The sequence below is a fragment of the Arachis hypogaea genome, chromosome 6, assembly GCF_003086295.3.
Source record: "Arachis hypogaea cultivar Tifrunner chromosome 6, arahy.Tifrunner.gnm2.J5K5, whole genome shotgun sequence".
NCBI classification, from domain to species: Eukaryota; Viridiplantae; Streptophyta; class Magnoliopsida; order Fabales; family Fabaceae; genus Arachis; species Arachis hypogaea.
Window position 1 is genome coordinate 100,501,565 of NC_092041.1, and position 14,249 is coordinate 100,515,813.

At 30.3% G+C, this 14,249-nt stretch overlaps 1 protein-coding gene across 1 annotated transcript; it reads right to left on the reverse strand.

The window, feature by feature from the left end:
* Positions 1-11,970: 11,970 nt before the first annotated feature.
* On the reverse strand, positions 11,971-13,547 carry LOC112697144 (NAC domain-containing protein 83). The gene is made up of 3 exons (XM_025750191.3): positions 13,117-13,547; positions 12,576-12,832; positions 11,971-12,438 (listed from the first exon to the last, which is right to left on the reverse strand). The coding sequence occupies exons 1-3, from the start codon at positions 13,466-13,468 to the stop codon at positions 12,226-12,228; spliced, it is 822 nt and encodes a 273-aa protein (XP_025605976.2). The 5' UTR covers positions 13,469-13,547; the 3' UTR covers positions 11,971-12,225.
* Between the last annotated feature and the right edge of the window lie 702 nt (positions 13,548-14,249).

Here is a 14,249-nt window from a genome sequence, read left to right on the forward strand (position 1 = left end):
AGCTGTTATTCTTAGCATTTCTTTAATGGTAATGGATGGATTATCTTTAGATATCAGTTGTTGTCTTGACTCTGTTGCTTTTTTAAATTTCATTATTTGTTTTTTTCGTCTCTATCAAATTATGCATTTTCTCTATTTAAGATCAATATCCCTTGTTCTTAGACAAAAGTTTAGATAGTTAATCTTTTTCTTTTCAATTTAGTTAAGTAGTTATTATCTGTTATCTTATATCAATGTACTTCATAGCTTGTGAAGTTCAAATTCTCAATAGTTTTAAAGATTTTCAATACCTAATAGGAAGTTTAAATTCTCAACACTTGATTAAGAAAGGATGGGTTCCTCCTAAAAAAATCATCAATTTTAGCGATGTAGGATTTGTTTTCTTAACGATGCTAAGCATTTGGTCTTGTCTTGAAGTTTGCTACAATACAAAGAAAAACCCAAATAACACTTCATACTTTCGAGTAGAGAAAAAATGTCAAATATTGCGGCCTGGATCTTTTGCAATGAGGTAGTAGTTCTGGTGATAAGGGAAAAGAGAGATAAAAAATAGAGAAAAGTGTCCCTGTTTCATTCCATTTTTTTAATTAGTTTTTAGACGGATAAAAAATTGAGTAAATTTTGTTTAATTTCAGGCTAGAGAACTTTTGTTTGTTTCTCTATTAATTTTCTTTAACAAATAAGTGTATATCTCTCAATGACTTAATGTAATGTATTTCTATTATAAGGATAAGTGTTAGGAATTTTGGTAGAAATCTATCTACAATGAAACATAAAATCTACATCCAAGACATTTTAAATTTGTTTCGAAAGACTGTTTTTACCTTTTCATGATAAATTTCTACAATCTCTTGCCTCAAACTGCCTTGCTCATAGATCACAGCAGCATAAATGCAACATTAGTAGAGTCTTTCAAAGACTATTTGGTTATCCAAATGAGTCTTATTAAAATAGTACTCTAAATGAAAATTCTGCTTAATAAATTTATAACATACAGTTGAGATGGCACATTAGCATAACAAAAACCGAAGATAATCACTATTGAAGTGCGACAGCGTAATTATCAACTTTGAAATTTTATTATTGAATGGGTACTTAGTAGTAGTAGTTCGAACATTACTAAGATCGTAGTTTATTTCCTCTTGAAGTAAGCAATTAAGACAGACATTTTCTTTTTCTTTTGAGATGCACAATTTCAATTCTACTAATTAATCTCTTTATCTCTAACACAATACAATTATAATCAAAGCGGGTGGTGTACAAATTACTAGAAAAATATATTTAGGGAAGAAGACGATGATGGAGAGTATAGTATTTTGTTGCTCAGTGTACTTGCTTTGATGTTGTTGGTAATGAATGGTTGAATAAATGAAGGTGTTGTGAAAGTGTATGACGCTTAAATTTGAAAACAAAATCTGAATGTGTTTCCAGCTGTAACTTTATGGCTACGACTCTAGGCTGCTGTGTCCAAAATCAATGCTTTGTTTTTGTTTATTCTTAGTCCTTCTCCTTCATCATGAAGCAAAAGAAATAATAAGAAGCAATGCAAGGGGGATTATATTTGCCTCATATTCTTGACTCTTGTCTTTCTGTCGGTTTTGTATAATAATCACAAGGCGGATCCCATAAGGAATCACTTTTCATTCTATTTAATGGTTGATTTTTGAAGAATAAATATTTTTTATGTCAAGTTCCATTCAGTGATTAAGAAACTTAAATAGAACTTCCTATATGATTCATGACACTGTTTATAAACAGTTTAATTAAATCACGTTTTTGCTTCATATTTATTTATTTATAAGCTCCATGAACTAACTACCTTATTAGTAAGATTTTCTGCTATAATTGATTGAACACCGTTTTCAACATTCTTCATAATTCTTCTCTAATGGTGCCCCCTTAAAAAAATTCTTGTTGATACTAATAAGTCTTTTATATATTTTTGTACACAGTATTCTCTAATTCAAAAGACTAGTTAATTAATGACTAATTTTTTGTAAATTTTAGTTTTATTTAATTCAAATTTTCGAGCGATTTAATCATTCGACCAATCTAAATTAGTTAAGTTCTCTAAATTTGTTTGTGTGCATGGTTAAATCAAATAAAAAATGTGATAGAAATGAACATAAGGGATCAATTTTCCAACGTGATAATCATATTTTGGATGCCGTTCATCAAATGTTGACCACTTTTGTATTCGTAATCGTAGGGTATGTGGTTCATTTGACAATTTTGGGCGTGAAAGTCAGCAAAACTTTGCGTGAGTGAGTGACGTGGAGAATTCTACAAATTTATGAAGAAAGATGAGAAACAACAAATAAAAGATTCTACTACCATTGTTGCAAGAAACCTTGGTCGGCATCATCACTTCTTCTAGCTTACTGTCACACATGTGGCTAATTCAATTTATGTAGCTCTCTTTTCAATATCATGTTCATATTGGGAATTTGAGATAGACACATATATACATCTTTCACACGCTTGTTAAAATCTATTTGTATTAACCAAGATGCTTAAAGACTAAAGTATTGTTACTTTATTCAATTACATGTGTAGTAAACACCTTTGTGAAAAAGTGATGTACGAATGATGGGTTCAATCAGAAATCACAAGTGTGAACACTGTGTTACCGTACAACCAGGGTAAAACATGGAAGTCACACCGTTATTTATTATACTAATAAGTCTTTATTATATATTTAGCCTTTTAATTTATGTTATGTAATATGTATAATTTAATTAACCATGTAACATAAACATCTAAATCGATTTTAGATGGCAGTATATAATTATAACCTGTCAGTGTAAATCAAATAATCAAGTATTAGATTTATTTCAATGATTTTTTTATTTTAAAAGTTTTACATATGAAAATATGAAATTTGGGTCAAATGGCAGAACAGAGCATACTATTGTTGTTGGTTGTACGCAAAGACCTCATCAAAGTTAGCCTCCAGTCCTTCACAACCACCTTTTTCTCGTCTGACAGGAGCAATTATCATGAGATAATATGTTCAATTATACAACCACAACAATAAGGATAATTTTTTTATTTAAATTAAAAATATATAATATTTATCGATTTAAATAAATGTGTAAGTATATATTAAAATACATTTTGAATCACATCTCGGATGTAGTGAGAAAAACCACAATACGAACGTATTATCTTGGATGCATTATTCAGGAACTGTGATACGGCAATATTTTGGATGCATTCGAGATATGCACATTTATGCTGATTCGAGACAGTGCTTTCGAGTTACGTTCGAATGTGTAGCAGGACAATTTTTATTTATAAATATTACAATATTTTTGTAAATTTAAAATTATGTGTATTATTATTAAAAAAATATTATAAAAAAATACGTGTATTATTATAAAAAATTACGATTAAAATAATATCATTTTTTAAATTAATTCAATTTTTAAAAGTTATATCTTGCCCTATGTATTTAAAATTAGTGATTCGAAATTGATTGATATATTATTTTCTTAAAAATCAACCCATTTGAATTCGTACTCAAAGAGAGTAAATAAAAAAATTAGATCAAATTAGATTGATTTAAATTTAAAAAAATAATAATAAAGTTGTACGTGTTCAGTTACATGATGAGAAAAAACCTTTAGTACATGTTCAATTACATGATGAGACGTGCATGATTTTACCATCTTTTTTACAATATGTGCTAATTTCAACTATCTCTCTTATCTCTTTGTTCTTTATTCTATCAAATAAATCACCTAAGACGTGATTCTACCATCTTTTCCACAATAGGTACTACTCAAACTCTCTGTCTTATATCTTCGTTCCTTATTCTATCCAATCGCGTATGACCACTCATCTATCTCAACATCTTCATCTATATCGCATTTAATTTATGATCGTACTCTTCTTTGGCCACCCAACACTCTGTACCATAAAGCATAACCGGCCTGATAGCAATGCGATAGAATTTACCTCTAAGTTTTAAAAACACTTTTTTGTCACATATAAAACCAGACACACTTCGCTATTTTGACCAACCTGCTTAGATCCTTAATTTACATCCTGTTCAATCTCTCTATTATCCTGTATGATGCACCCAAGATACTTAAAACTTTTAAAATGTTTTCTCCAATCTTCACCTCTATATTAGGCTTTTTTCTTCGGCTGCCGAATTTACATTCCATATATTCCGTCTTATTACGACTTATGCGCAGACCATACATTTCTAGAGAGTCTCTTCATAAATCCAACTTCTTATTTAGGTCTTCTCTTGCCATAAAGACGATATTATTGGCAAAGAGCATGCACCATGGCACAGGCTCTTGAATATGCTTTGTGAGTATTTTCAAGACTAATACGAAAATGTATGGATATAAAGATGATCTCTGGTGTAATCTCATACCAATAACAAATTCCTTTATCACACCACCTTGAGTCTTCACACTAGTTGTATCCCCATCATTAATATCTTTAATTACACGAATATATGTGATCCTGACTGTTTTCCTTTCCAAAATCTTCCATAAGACCTCCATTGGCACCAAATCATAAGCTTTTTACAAACCAATAAACACTATATATAGATCATTTTTATTACTCTAATACCTCTCCATCATCTTTCTTAACAGGTATGTAACTTTAGTGGTGAATTTGCCTAACATAAAATCAAATTGGTTCTCTATTACTTGTGTCTTTTGTCTCAGCCTCCGTTCTATCATGCTTTCACATAACTTCATGGTATGCCTCATGAGATTGATCCCTCTATAGTTTTTACAACTCTGTATATCCCTCTTATTCTTGTAGATAGGTACCAATGTGCTCTTTTTCCACTCATCTGACACCTTTTTTTACCTTAAAATTTTATTAAAAAGCTTGGTTAACCAATTAATACCTTTCTCTCTAAGACCCTTTCAAACTTCAATTGGAATATTATCAGGTCCTACTGCCCTGTCATTTTTCATCTGCTTTAGAGTCTCTTTTATTTGAAATCTCAAATCATTCGATAGTAGTTGAAGTTGTGATCTTCCTCCCTCGTGCATAACTGACCAAGGCTCAAAAGAATCTTCTGTTCTTTATTAAATAACTTATAGATGTAATTCTTCCACCTTTTATTGATCTTCTCATCTTGAACCAAAACCTCTTTGTCTTTATCCTTTATGCACTTAACCTAATTCAAGTCTCTCATTCTTCTTTCACGACTCTTTGTGATTCTATATATACCTTTTTCTTCTTCTTTTGTACCTAAAGACTGGTAGAGACCCTCATATACTATTATTTTTGCTTCACTTAAATCACTTTTGTCTTTTTTTAGCCGTCTTATATTTTTTCCAATTATTTACATTGTGACACAAAAACCACTCTTTAAAGCACTCCCTTTTTGTTTTTATCTTTTCTTTTATGCTCGCATTCTATCACCAGAACTCTTTATCCCTTGATCCTATTCCTCTAGATTCACCAAAACTTTCTTTTGTTATTTTTCTAATAACTTCGGTCATCTCCCTCCACATCTTCTCCGTGCTTCCATCATCTTCCCACTTTGCCTCTTTTCCTACCCGTCTTAGGAAACTTTCTTATTCCTCACCTTTCATCCGCCACCACCTCACCTTTGGGTTCTTCATATGATGTCTTTTCCTCAACTTTTTCTCAACGCAAAAATTCATGATGAGCTTCCTATGTTGTATTCTCTCTCCCAGAATAATTTTACAATTAATGCAAAATTTTCAGTCGCACTCTCCTCAACAAGAAGAAGTCAATTTGAGAGCTTGTCATGTCACTATTATAGGTTATAAGATGTTCGTCTCTTTTTTTAAAACATATATTTGCGATGAGAAGGTCAAAGGTAGCAGAAAAATCCAAAATAGTTTTACCCTTGGTATTGACCACCATGAAACCATGGCCTCCATGAATACTTTCATACTCCGTCATTTTTCTTCCAACATGGCCATTTAATCTCCTCTTAAGAAATCTTATCTCGCAAAGGTATATCTTGGACCAAACTCTCTAGATCCTCTCAAAACTCTATCTCGTGTTGTTCGTCCGAACCCACTTGCGGTGTATAATCGCTAATTACATGAAAAGTACCTCCTTCCATTACAAGCTTGATAAAGATGATCCGATCACCCACCTTCTTGACATCCACTATGTCCTTCTTCCACTGCTTATCTACGATAATATCTACCCCATTCCTATTCTTCACCTTTCTTGTATACCAAAATTTGAACTCAGAGGTATCCAACTCTTTAGTCTTTGCGCCGACTCATTTTGTTTCTTGTAGACAAATAATATTAATCTTTCTCCTTGTCATTGTATCCACCACTTCCATGAATTTTTCTGTTAGAGTGTCTACGTTCCATGTCCCAAATCTTAACCTTCTGTCGCTCCGACCTTTACCATTACCTTTTTCATTGTGAATTAGCTTATTTACCCTCATCCATTCACGAAAACATGGAAACTCTTGCTCATTTAACACTACACATGGGCACCGATGCAGCGGCTCTTACTCATTTGACACTGTACGTAGGCCATACAACGCGTTACTTCTGGACAATGACCTAGTTTTAGCATAATAACATCTTTGATCCATATCATGAAAATTCGACTAAGTTTTTATATTAGCTGTCGAAGGCCTAATACAATCCTCCTCCTTTATCTGGGTTTGGGACCAACTATGTACCACAGATATAGCATAGACAGAGTTATATTCAATTATGAAAATTGAAAATTAAGAAAATTTACAAATTAAAAAAGTTTTAATTAAATATGTAAAAAATTTAAATTTTTAATTCATTTATTTTGTATTCATTAATAAAAATATTTAAAATATTTCACTAATAATTAACTTGTCATGTGCCTTTAGGTAGTGTTTGGTTGCTGAAGAGACATGGACACGGTGACACACGTCTCCTGTTTGGTTTACTGAGACACAATTTTTTTATGGACACGAAAAGACACGGATGGACACGGAGACATTAAATTTGTGTACCTCCAAATAGTTGAGACACTGAGACATAGCTTGTGAGACACTAATTTTTTATAATTTTACCCTTATTTAATTTTCAAAATTCCAAATTCAATCCCCCATCTTCTCAAATCTGTCTCCCGTTCTTCTCTCATGCATCCCCTCCCTCTCTGCAACTTCTCATTGTTCTCAGCAGCTCCATCTTCTATCCTTTCTCACTTTCCACCGCCGATCACTGCCGATCGCTGCCTCTCCCTCTTTCTCTTTGCAACGCCTATTGTTGCTTCTCTCCCACTTTCGCTTCTCAGCACCCAACACTCCTCTCTTCCACTCTCATCTTTGCCCAATGTGCCTTCGCCCTCTGCCTTGTCCACTTCCTCGAATAGTCAGATCTGCGTTCATTTTTTTGCCGTCGATTGTCATTGCTCCTCCGTCAAGAACCGCTGCATCTACTCCTCCTTCTCTCTCGAAGGGTTTGGGCTAAGGGAGTCCAGATCCATCATCATCCAGATCCGCCGGCGGCTTCAAACTTCGACGGCGCTTCCCTCCACATCTTCTCTCTAGCGACGTCGTTCATCCTTTTAAAAAATAACGTCTTCGATATTTTCCTCTTCTATTCTCCCTTTATTAAAAAATTAAATATGTGTATCTTATTTTACAGATATGCAACAAATTGAAATTTTTGTTGATTTTATTAAATTTAATTTAGATTGGCATATTGTTGCCTTTGTATTTGGTTGAAGATTATAGTAGTATTGATGTTGATGATAACTATAAAAGAGGGATTGGACAAAACTAGTGGTGAAAAAGAATGGTGAAGATAAAATTGACATTTTAGTAAAATTTTGAGTTGTATATTCTGTTGTATTTAAATTACCAAATAAGATGAGAAATTGAGTGTCTTTTTATGTCTATGTACTTCTGTGTATTTGTGTTTATGTCTTTATTATTTTGAGACATCAACCAAACACAGCGTAGGTTCATGTTAGATAAATTCATTTATTTATTGCATTTTTTTAAAGTTGTTTATTGTATTAATTATATATGAATTGGTTCATTATAAAGAGTATAATCTAAGACAATAAAAGAATATTTTGTAAATATAAATAAACTGTTTATTCAAGATATACATAAAAAATTAATTAAAATAATGAGTAACTATTATGAAAAAGTCACGCATCTTAATATTTTTAAATTATATTAAAAATTTTTATTAATCATATTAAATTAAATATACATTATTTTATCAGTATTTATTTTAAATTTTATTTTACATTTATTTTATTTTTTATTATTTTAAATCCAATTTTAGTTTAGCCTACTTTATTTTAATGACCTTAAAAATTAGGATTTTAAAATTAAGAGATATAAAAAAGAGTAAAGTATTGTTTTTGTCCCCAATGTTTGGGGTAAATCTCAAAATTGTCCCTAACGTTTTAATCGTCCTATTTACGTCCCTAACGTTTTAAAATTGACTCAATGTTGTCCTGCCGTTAGGGATCTGTTAAAATTAACGGCGGGACAAAATTGAGACGATTTTGAAATGTTATGGACATAAATAGGACTAAAACGTTGGGGACAAAAACGATACATAGAAATAAATTTTAATTTTATTCTTCAATAATATCAATTTGTTACTGTACATAGTATTCAATTATTTTTAATCATATTTACACTTAATCACCTTATTTTCATTCTAAATAAATTTATTTTTTTAATTTTACACTTTTATTCTAAATAAATAATGTAATGTGATTAGAATGAAAGTGTAAAACTATAAAAAAAAAATATAAGTAATGTGATTAAGTAATGAAAGTAAAATTACATTATTTATTTAGAATGAAAGTATAAAATTTATTTATTTATAAAAAAATTATATTACTGCGTAAAATTATAAAAAAATTAATTTATTTAGAATGAAAATAAGGTGATTAAGTGTAAATATGATTAAAAATAATTGAATACTATGTATAATAAAAAATTGATATTATTGAAGAATAAAATTAAAATTTATTTCTATGTATCGTTTTTGTCCCTAACGTTTTAATCCTATTTACGTCCCTAACGTTTCAAAATCGTCTCAATTTTGTCCTGCCGTTAATTTTATTAACGGATCTCTAACGGCAGGACAACATTGAGTCAATTTTAAAACGTTAGGGACGTAAATAGGACGATTGAAACGTTAGGGACAATTTTGAGATTTACCCCAAACGTTGGGGACAAAAACAATACTTTACTCTATAAAACATTTTAAACTTTGTAGTTATTTTTTTATTTTTTTATTTTTTTTGAATTTTTTAAAAATTTGATTATAAACAAAAATAGTATAATAATTCTCTTATTTTTGTTTTTTTATGAAAGATAGAGAAACTCAAGTCCACAACTTTTTAAATGAGTATAAAGAGACTATATCATTCGAGGTATACCTCATTAGCATAATAATTCTCTTAATTAATAGTTTAATACCTCAGAACATCAAATTGAGATATAGCAATTCTCTCTTTTTTTTTCCATCTTATTTTAGGTTCGTTTTATATCCTCGTTATGCGTATTCACTTTTATTTAATTTTTACTATGTCTGGTCAGAATCATGTTACACGCAATTAAAGACCTCATTACATCAATTGTAGGTAAAAATTAAGTTTTATAGCAATATTATAGTATAGCTTAATTGTTCACTATACCATTGAAAAAATATTTATAAATATCCAATGTGGTCCAGCATCACTTGTTGTAGGAATGAGATTCATTTTGAAAGAAGTTGATGGAATCTCCATATCTTCGGTTATTTGTAAATATTCCCATTTCTTTTTAAGCATGTTACGATATAGTTTTGTAATAAAGTATGGATTTATATTGCCATGATTGTCATTACTCGTTAATATTCTATATCTTTATTCCTTAATTTTAAAAATAATAAAAAAGAGTAAATATTATTTTTGATACCTTACTATTTGTCTGAATAATAAAGAGATTTTTCACAATTCAAAAAAATTTTAATCAATTTTAAACGATTTAAGTAACTAGTTTAAACGATAATATATTAATGTATCAGGATTTTTTAGACTATAGTAAAAAAAAACATTTAATTAATTATTCAAATGGTAAAAATTAGTTATAGATAAATTATAAAAAAAAAAACACTTTAACATTCAGATAAATAATTTGAGACTAAAAATAACATTTATTATTATTATTATTATTATTATTATTATTATTATTATTATTATTATTAAAGAGCTAATTTAATTTGTAAAACGTGGACAGCATAGAGATTTAGTTAGACAAGAATCTTATTCTATAGAAGCATAGGTAGGGGTTGCGTTATCCAAGCTTGGAAGAGAACCATTATTATAGAAATGTTTTGTGGCTTATTGTTCCCTTCTACTCAACCAACACAATTTTATTTTTCTTTTTTGTTCCTTGTTCACTTTGCTAACTCAACAAACGCCAAGTTTTATATTTCAAATATTCTCTTATCACATCCAATTTTTATTCAGTGCAATGCATCAAGAAACAATAATGGAGTATTATATAGTCCGCTAGTAGAAATCAATACAAATTTAATCCAATAATTACTAATAATTTTTAAGCCACCGATTATTATTAGTTCGCATTACCTAGAATACTTTAGCTGCGTTTGGTTCAATTGTTTTTATTTAAAAAAAAAGCAATAAAAAATAATAAAATATTTTTTTTATTTTCACAGTTATTTTTTTTTAAATTATAAAAACAAAAAAATACTAAAAATAGAAACAGAAAATAAAAAATACAAATCAAATACAATTGTCTGCAAGAGTGATACATAAGCTATTTACTTTAAAAAAAAAAAAAACTTAATTTTAATGGCTTTTACACTGTTGGAGTTAAGGTTCTTTAACACAAAATATTCAATATAAATTATGCATGTCATTATATTATTGAAACTGGTTCAGATCTTATAAATGTCTCTTGCATATTTAAGTCTATGATCTATCAACCCTTATTTCACTACAAATATTTTCTTTAAAATAATTTCTAATAATTAATGTCTTTGATTCAAAAGATGAAGTGTTCAAATTTTAGAATGATCCCTTTAAATATAATAAATACATATGATGTTATCTAATTGATTGGCCGGATATAAAACACATGCTGATGGCGTATCAACACTAATCTATAATTCTATATAAAAGATTTACCCTATATTTTATTCCTTCCTTAACCATAAATACTCAACGATTTTTTACATATATATCTATCTTCTCTCCTTTTCATCCTCACTTCCATATAAAGTAGAATATCTCTCCCCTTTTTCTTTTTTCTTTTTCATTTATATTTTTTTTATACTCAAAAAGAAAGAATTTTATGAATGGGGTATTGAGTTCTCCTATTGAAAGAAGGATTCGAATCAAATTCATGTGCGGATGCGCTCAAAACAAAAATGTTACATTCAAATTAGTATCTGAGATATCAACTTAAACTTAAATATACTAAAGAAATTAAATAAAAAATAGATAAAGTTTATATCTAATTAACCTTAATAAACAAATTGTATTTCTTGAAATTAAAAAAAAATTAAGCCACACTAACATCCTTGTGGTGATGCTTAATTAATTGTGTGCTTGCTTACTCATATGGCATCACTCATTTTATTCATTCATTTATTTTCATAAAGTTCATGATTAGATAATACAGAACCCTTTTCCCTACTTTCATTGGATGCCTCCCTTTTGCATGTATTCCTTCGTTTATTATTACACTTTGGATTTTTTTTTTTACCTTTTCTCCTTTTTTTCTTTTCCAACAAAAATCATTAGCCTTCTGAGGAACAAAAGCTAGAAAGAATTCCGAGCATAAATTTATAATGACCTTTTTACTTTCACCCTGTCATTATAATTATTCTTGACTTGAACAAAAACGCATAACATCATGATTTTAAATTGTAGTTGCAGTCATATTTATAATTGCAAAAAATAAAAGACTATAAAATGGTAGCAAATAAATTAAAGCATATATATTTGCGAAGAGTACTACTAATAAAATTATGAACAAGTTGCTTCTTATTATTATTATAACCACCACCAAATGTTAGAGCCCTTGATCACAAAATAAACGCCCATATACAATTCTCATTTGCCTAATCTCTAATGACTAAAAAGGAAAAAAAAAAAGTTGTTAATGGGTATCCAAAGGGCTCTAAATGATTTTTCTCATACTAGTAAATTAAAAGACCTATGCTGCAAGCAACTCCTATTGAATTTCCTAACTCATTTGAACAATTTTTGCTGCTCTAATAATTAATTTGTAACAGAGGATTCATTAGATGAAGTTGGTGAAAGAGGTCCTGTGTTAATTCCACTTATCTCATCTGCAAAATTTACTTCACTTGCTCTTTCTGCTTCTTCTTCTTCATCATCATCACTGCTTTCCTCGCAAGAAAACTTTGCCTTCTTGTTCCTCCTCTTATCCTTCTTCAGATATATTTTGTAGCCAGCCCATGATGACATTATCTGTTTCCAAAAACCACATGTTATGAATATGAAATATATACCAAAATAATTATTCAGATAAGATAATGTGGCATAGTATATGGCAACATGATCTTTCATTTTGCATTTAGATTCTATCTTCTAAAGAAATGAATTACCTGAGAGGGGTTGAGAAAAACACGGAACTCAAACATAACCCACTTAGTTTTAAGAAATTGAGTGCGGTTCTTCTTCCTCCAAAAAACAAACTTGGTCTTGAACCCAATGAGTTTGTTGTTGTTATTTAGAAGCTCCTGATTCCCTTTCCCCACCCTTTTCCAGTGCCCTTTCCCTGCTTCAATCTTGTTATTGTCTTCAAACACACGCTCTTTCAGATCAAAGTAAAAGTACTTTGTCTCCAGAAACACCTTTCCTCCTGAAAAACAAATAATTAAATTGGAAAAAGAGACCACAAAAGTAAAAAAATTCATTCAGGTTTAAGGGCTCAAGAAAGGACTAACGGTAATAAAAAATTAAGAATTAATTTAAGAAAATGTTGATCACGTAATTTCTTTTTTTAATTTTTAATGAGTGTGAAAATACTGATTATTAACGAGGTAACCATAAACAACACTGTCATAGAAGATTTAATATTGAAATAAATAAATACATAAAGAACTGGAAAATATTATTTAAATATATATATTAATTTACACGAACCTGAAGGGAGATTCTTGGGCTCAGTGTTGAAGACATCGAAGACAGGAACAACATCAAAATCCAATGTTTTTGAAAGGGCCTTGTTTTTGAGGTAGCAAGAGACAAAAACCTCGTCAGAGGGGCAGAATCTGTAGCCAACGGGCAATCTAAGAGAAGCATAAGAGGAGTTTGTGGCCAACCTGTTATCCATCTCAAAGAAGAAGAAGAAGAAGAAGAAGAAGGGGGGTTTGAGTGGAACTCCCCTTTGGAAGAAGAAGATAGAGGGATTTGAAGGATGAGACAAAGAGCAGTGTTGTTTTATGTGTGAGGACAGAGAAAAGTGGGTGTGGGTTAATTTATAGATACAAGACATGCAGTGCTATCAAAGAGAGAAAGAGGCAAAAGTGGAAGGATCATAACTCCAATTATGACCCAGCAATATCCTTAATTCCTTGTTTGACTTTCTAAGGGACCTTTTATCTGCTTTTAATTTTATTCTCTCTCTCTTCTATTATGATTTATTGGCTTATAGCACTGTGGACTTCTATTATGATTTATTCTCTTTCTTCTGTTAATCTTAAAAGTATTTATTGATAGGAGAATTTAAGAGCCACTAATAATGAATGAGATAGACAGTCGTTACAACTCAAAAATATTTTGAAAATTCTTTTTTAAGGACAAAGTCATACCAATCACTTTATTTATGGTCCAATGCTCGTGAGAATGAAAGATCTCGTTGTTCCTCGAACGCCAAATCCACCAGAGACCAGAAAAGAATCTAAAGGGACGCTGTTTGCTATTATGTAAGAACCAACTCATTAAATTCACTGGTTGATCGGAAATCCCTAAAGTTTGCCAAACTAATTGGGTTTTTGGACAATCCCGAATACAATATAAAACCGATTCCTGACCTGAGAAACATCGTGGACAACTATCCATGTTCGAAATGCGCCTCCTAAAATAAAATGCAGCAGTAGAAAGAGCCTCCCGAAGACATAGCCAGGCCAAAAATTTGTACTTTTCTGAAACATGTTGACGCTAAAGCCAAAGCTAATTACCTCTATCCTCCCAAGTAAACATCTTACTGAGCCATAAATAACCACTACGAGCATCATAAACCTTTGAAGCCGCACCAGTCCAACACCAACCGACCT

Bases quoted from the DNA above. Each gene is read 5' to 3' on its own strand.
- LOC112697144 (XM_025750191.3), bottom strand. From the start codon at position 13,468: ATGTCTTGTATCTATAAATTAACCCACACCCACTTTTCTCTGTCCTCA. The intron at 12,833-13,116 runs GTTCGTGTAAAT...TTTGTTTTTCAG, and splicing joins GCCCAAGAATCTCCCTTCAG to GAGGAAAGGTGTTTCTGGAG. The intron at 12,439-12,575 runs GTAATTCATTTC...TTTTGGAAACAG, and splicing joins TTTTTCTCAACCCCTCTCAG to ATAATGTCATCATGGGCTGG.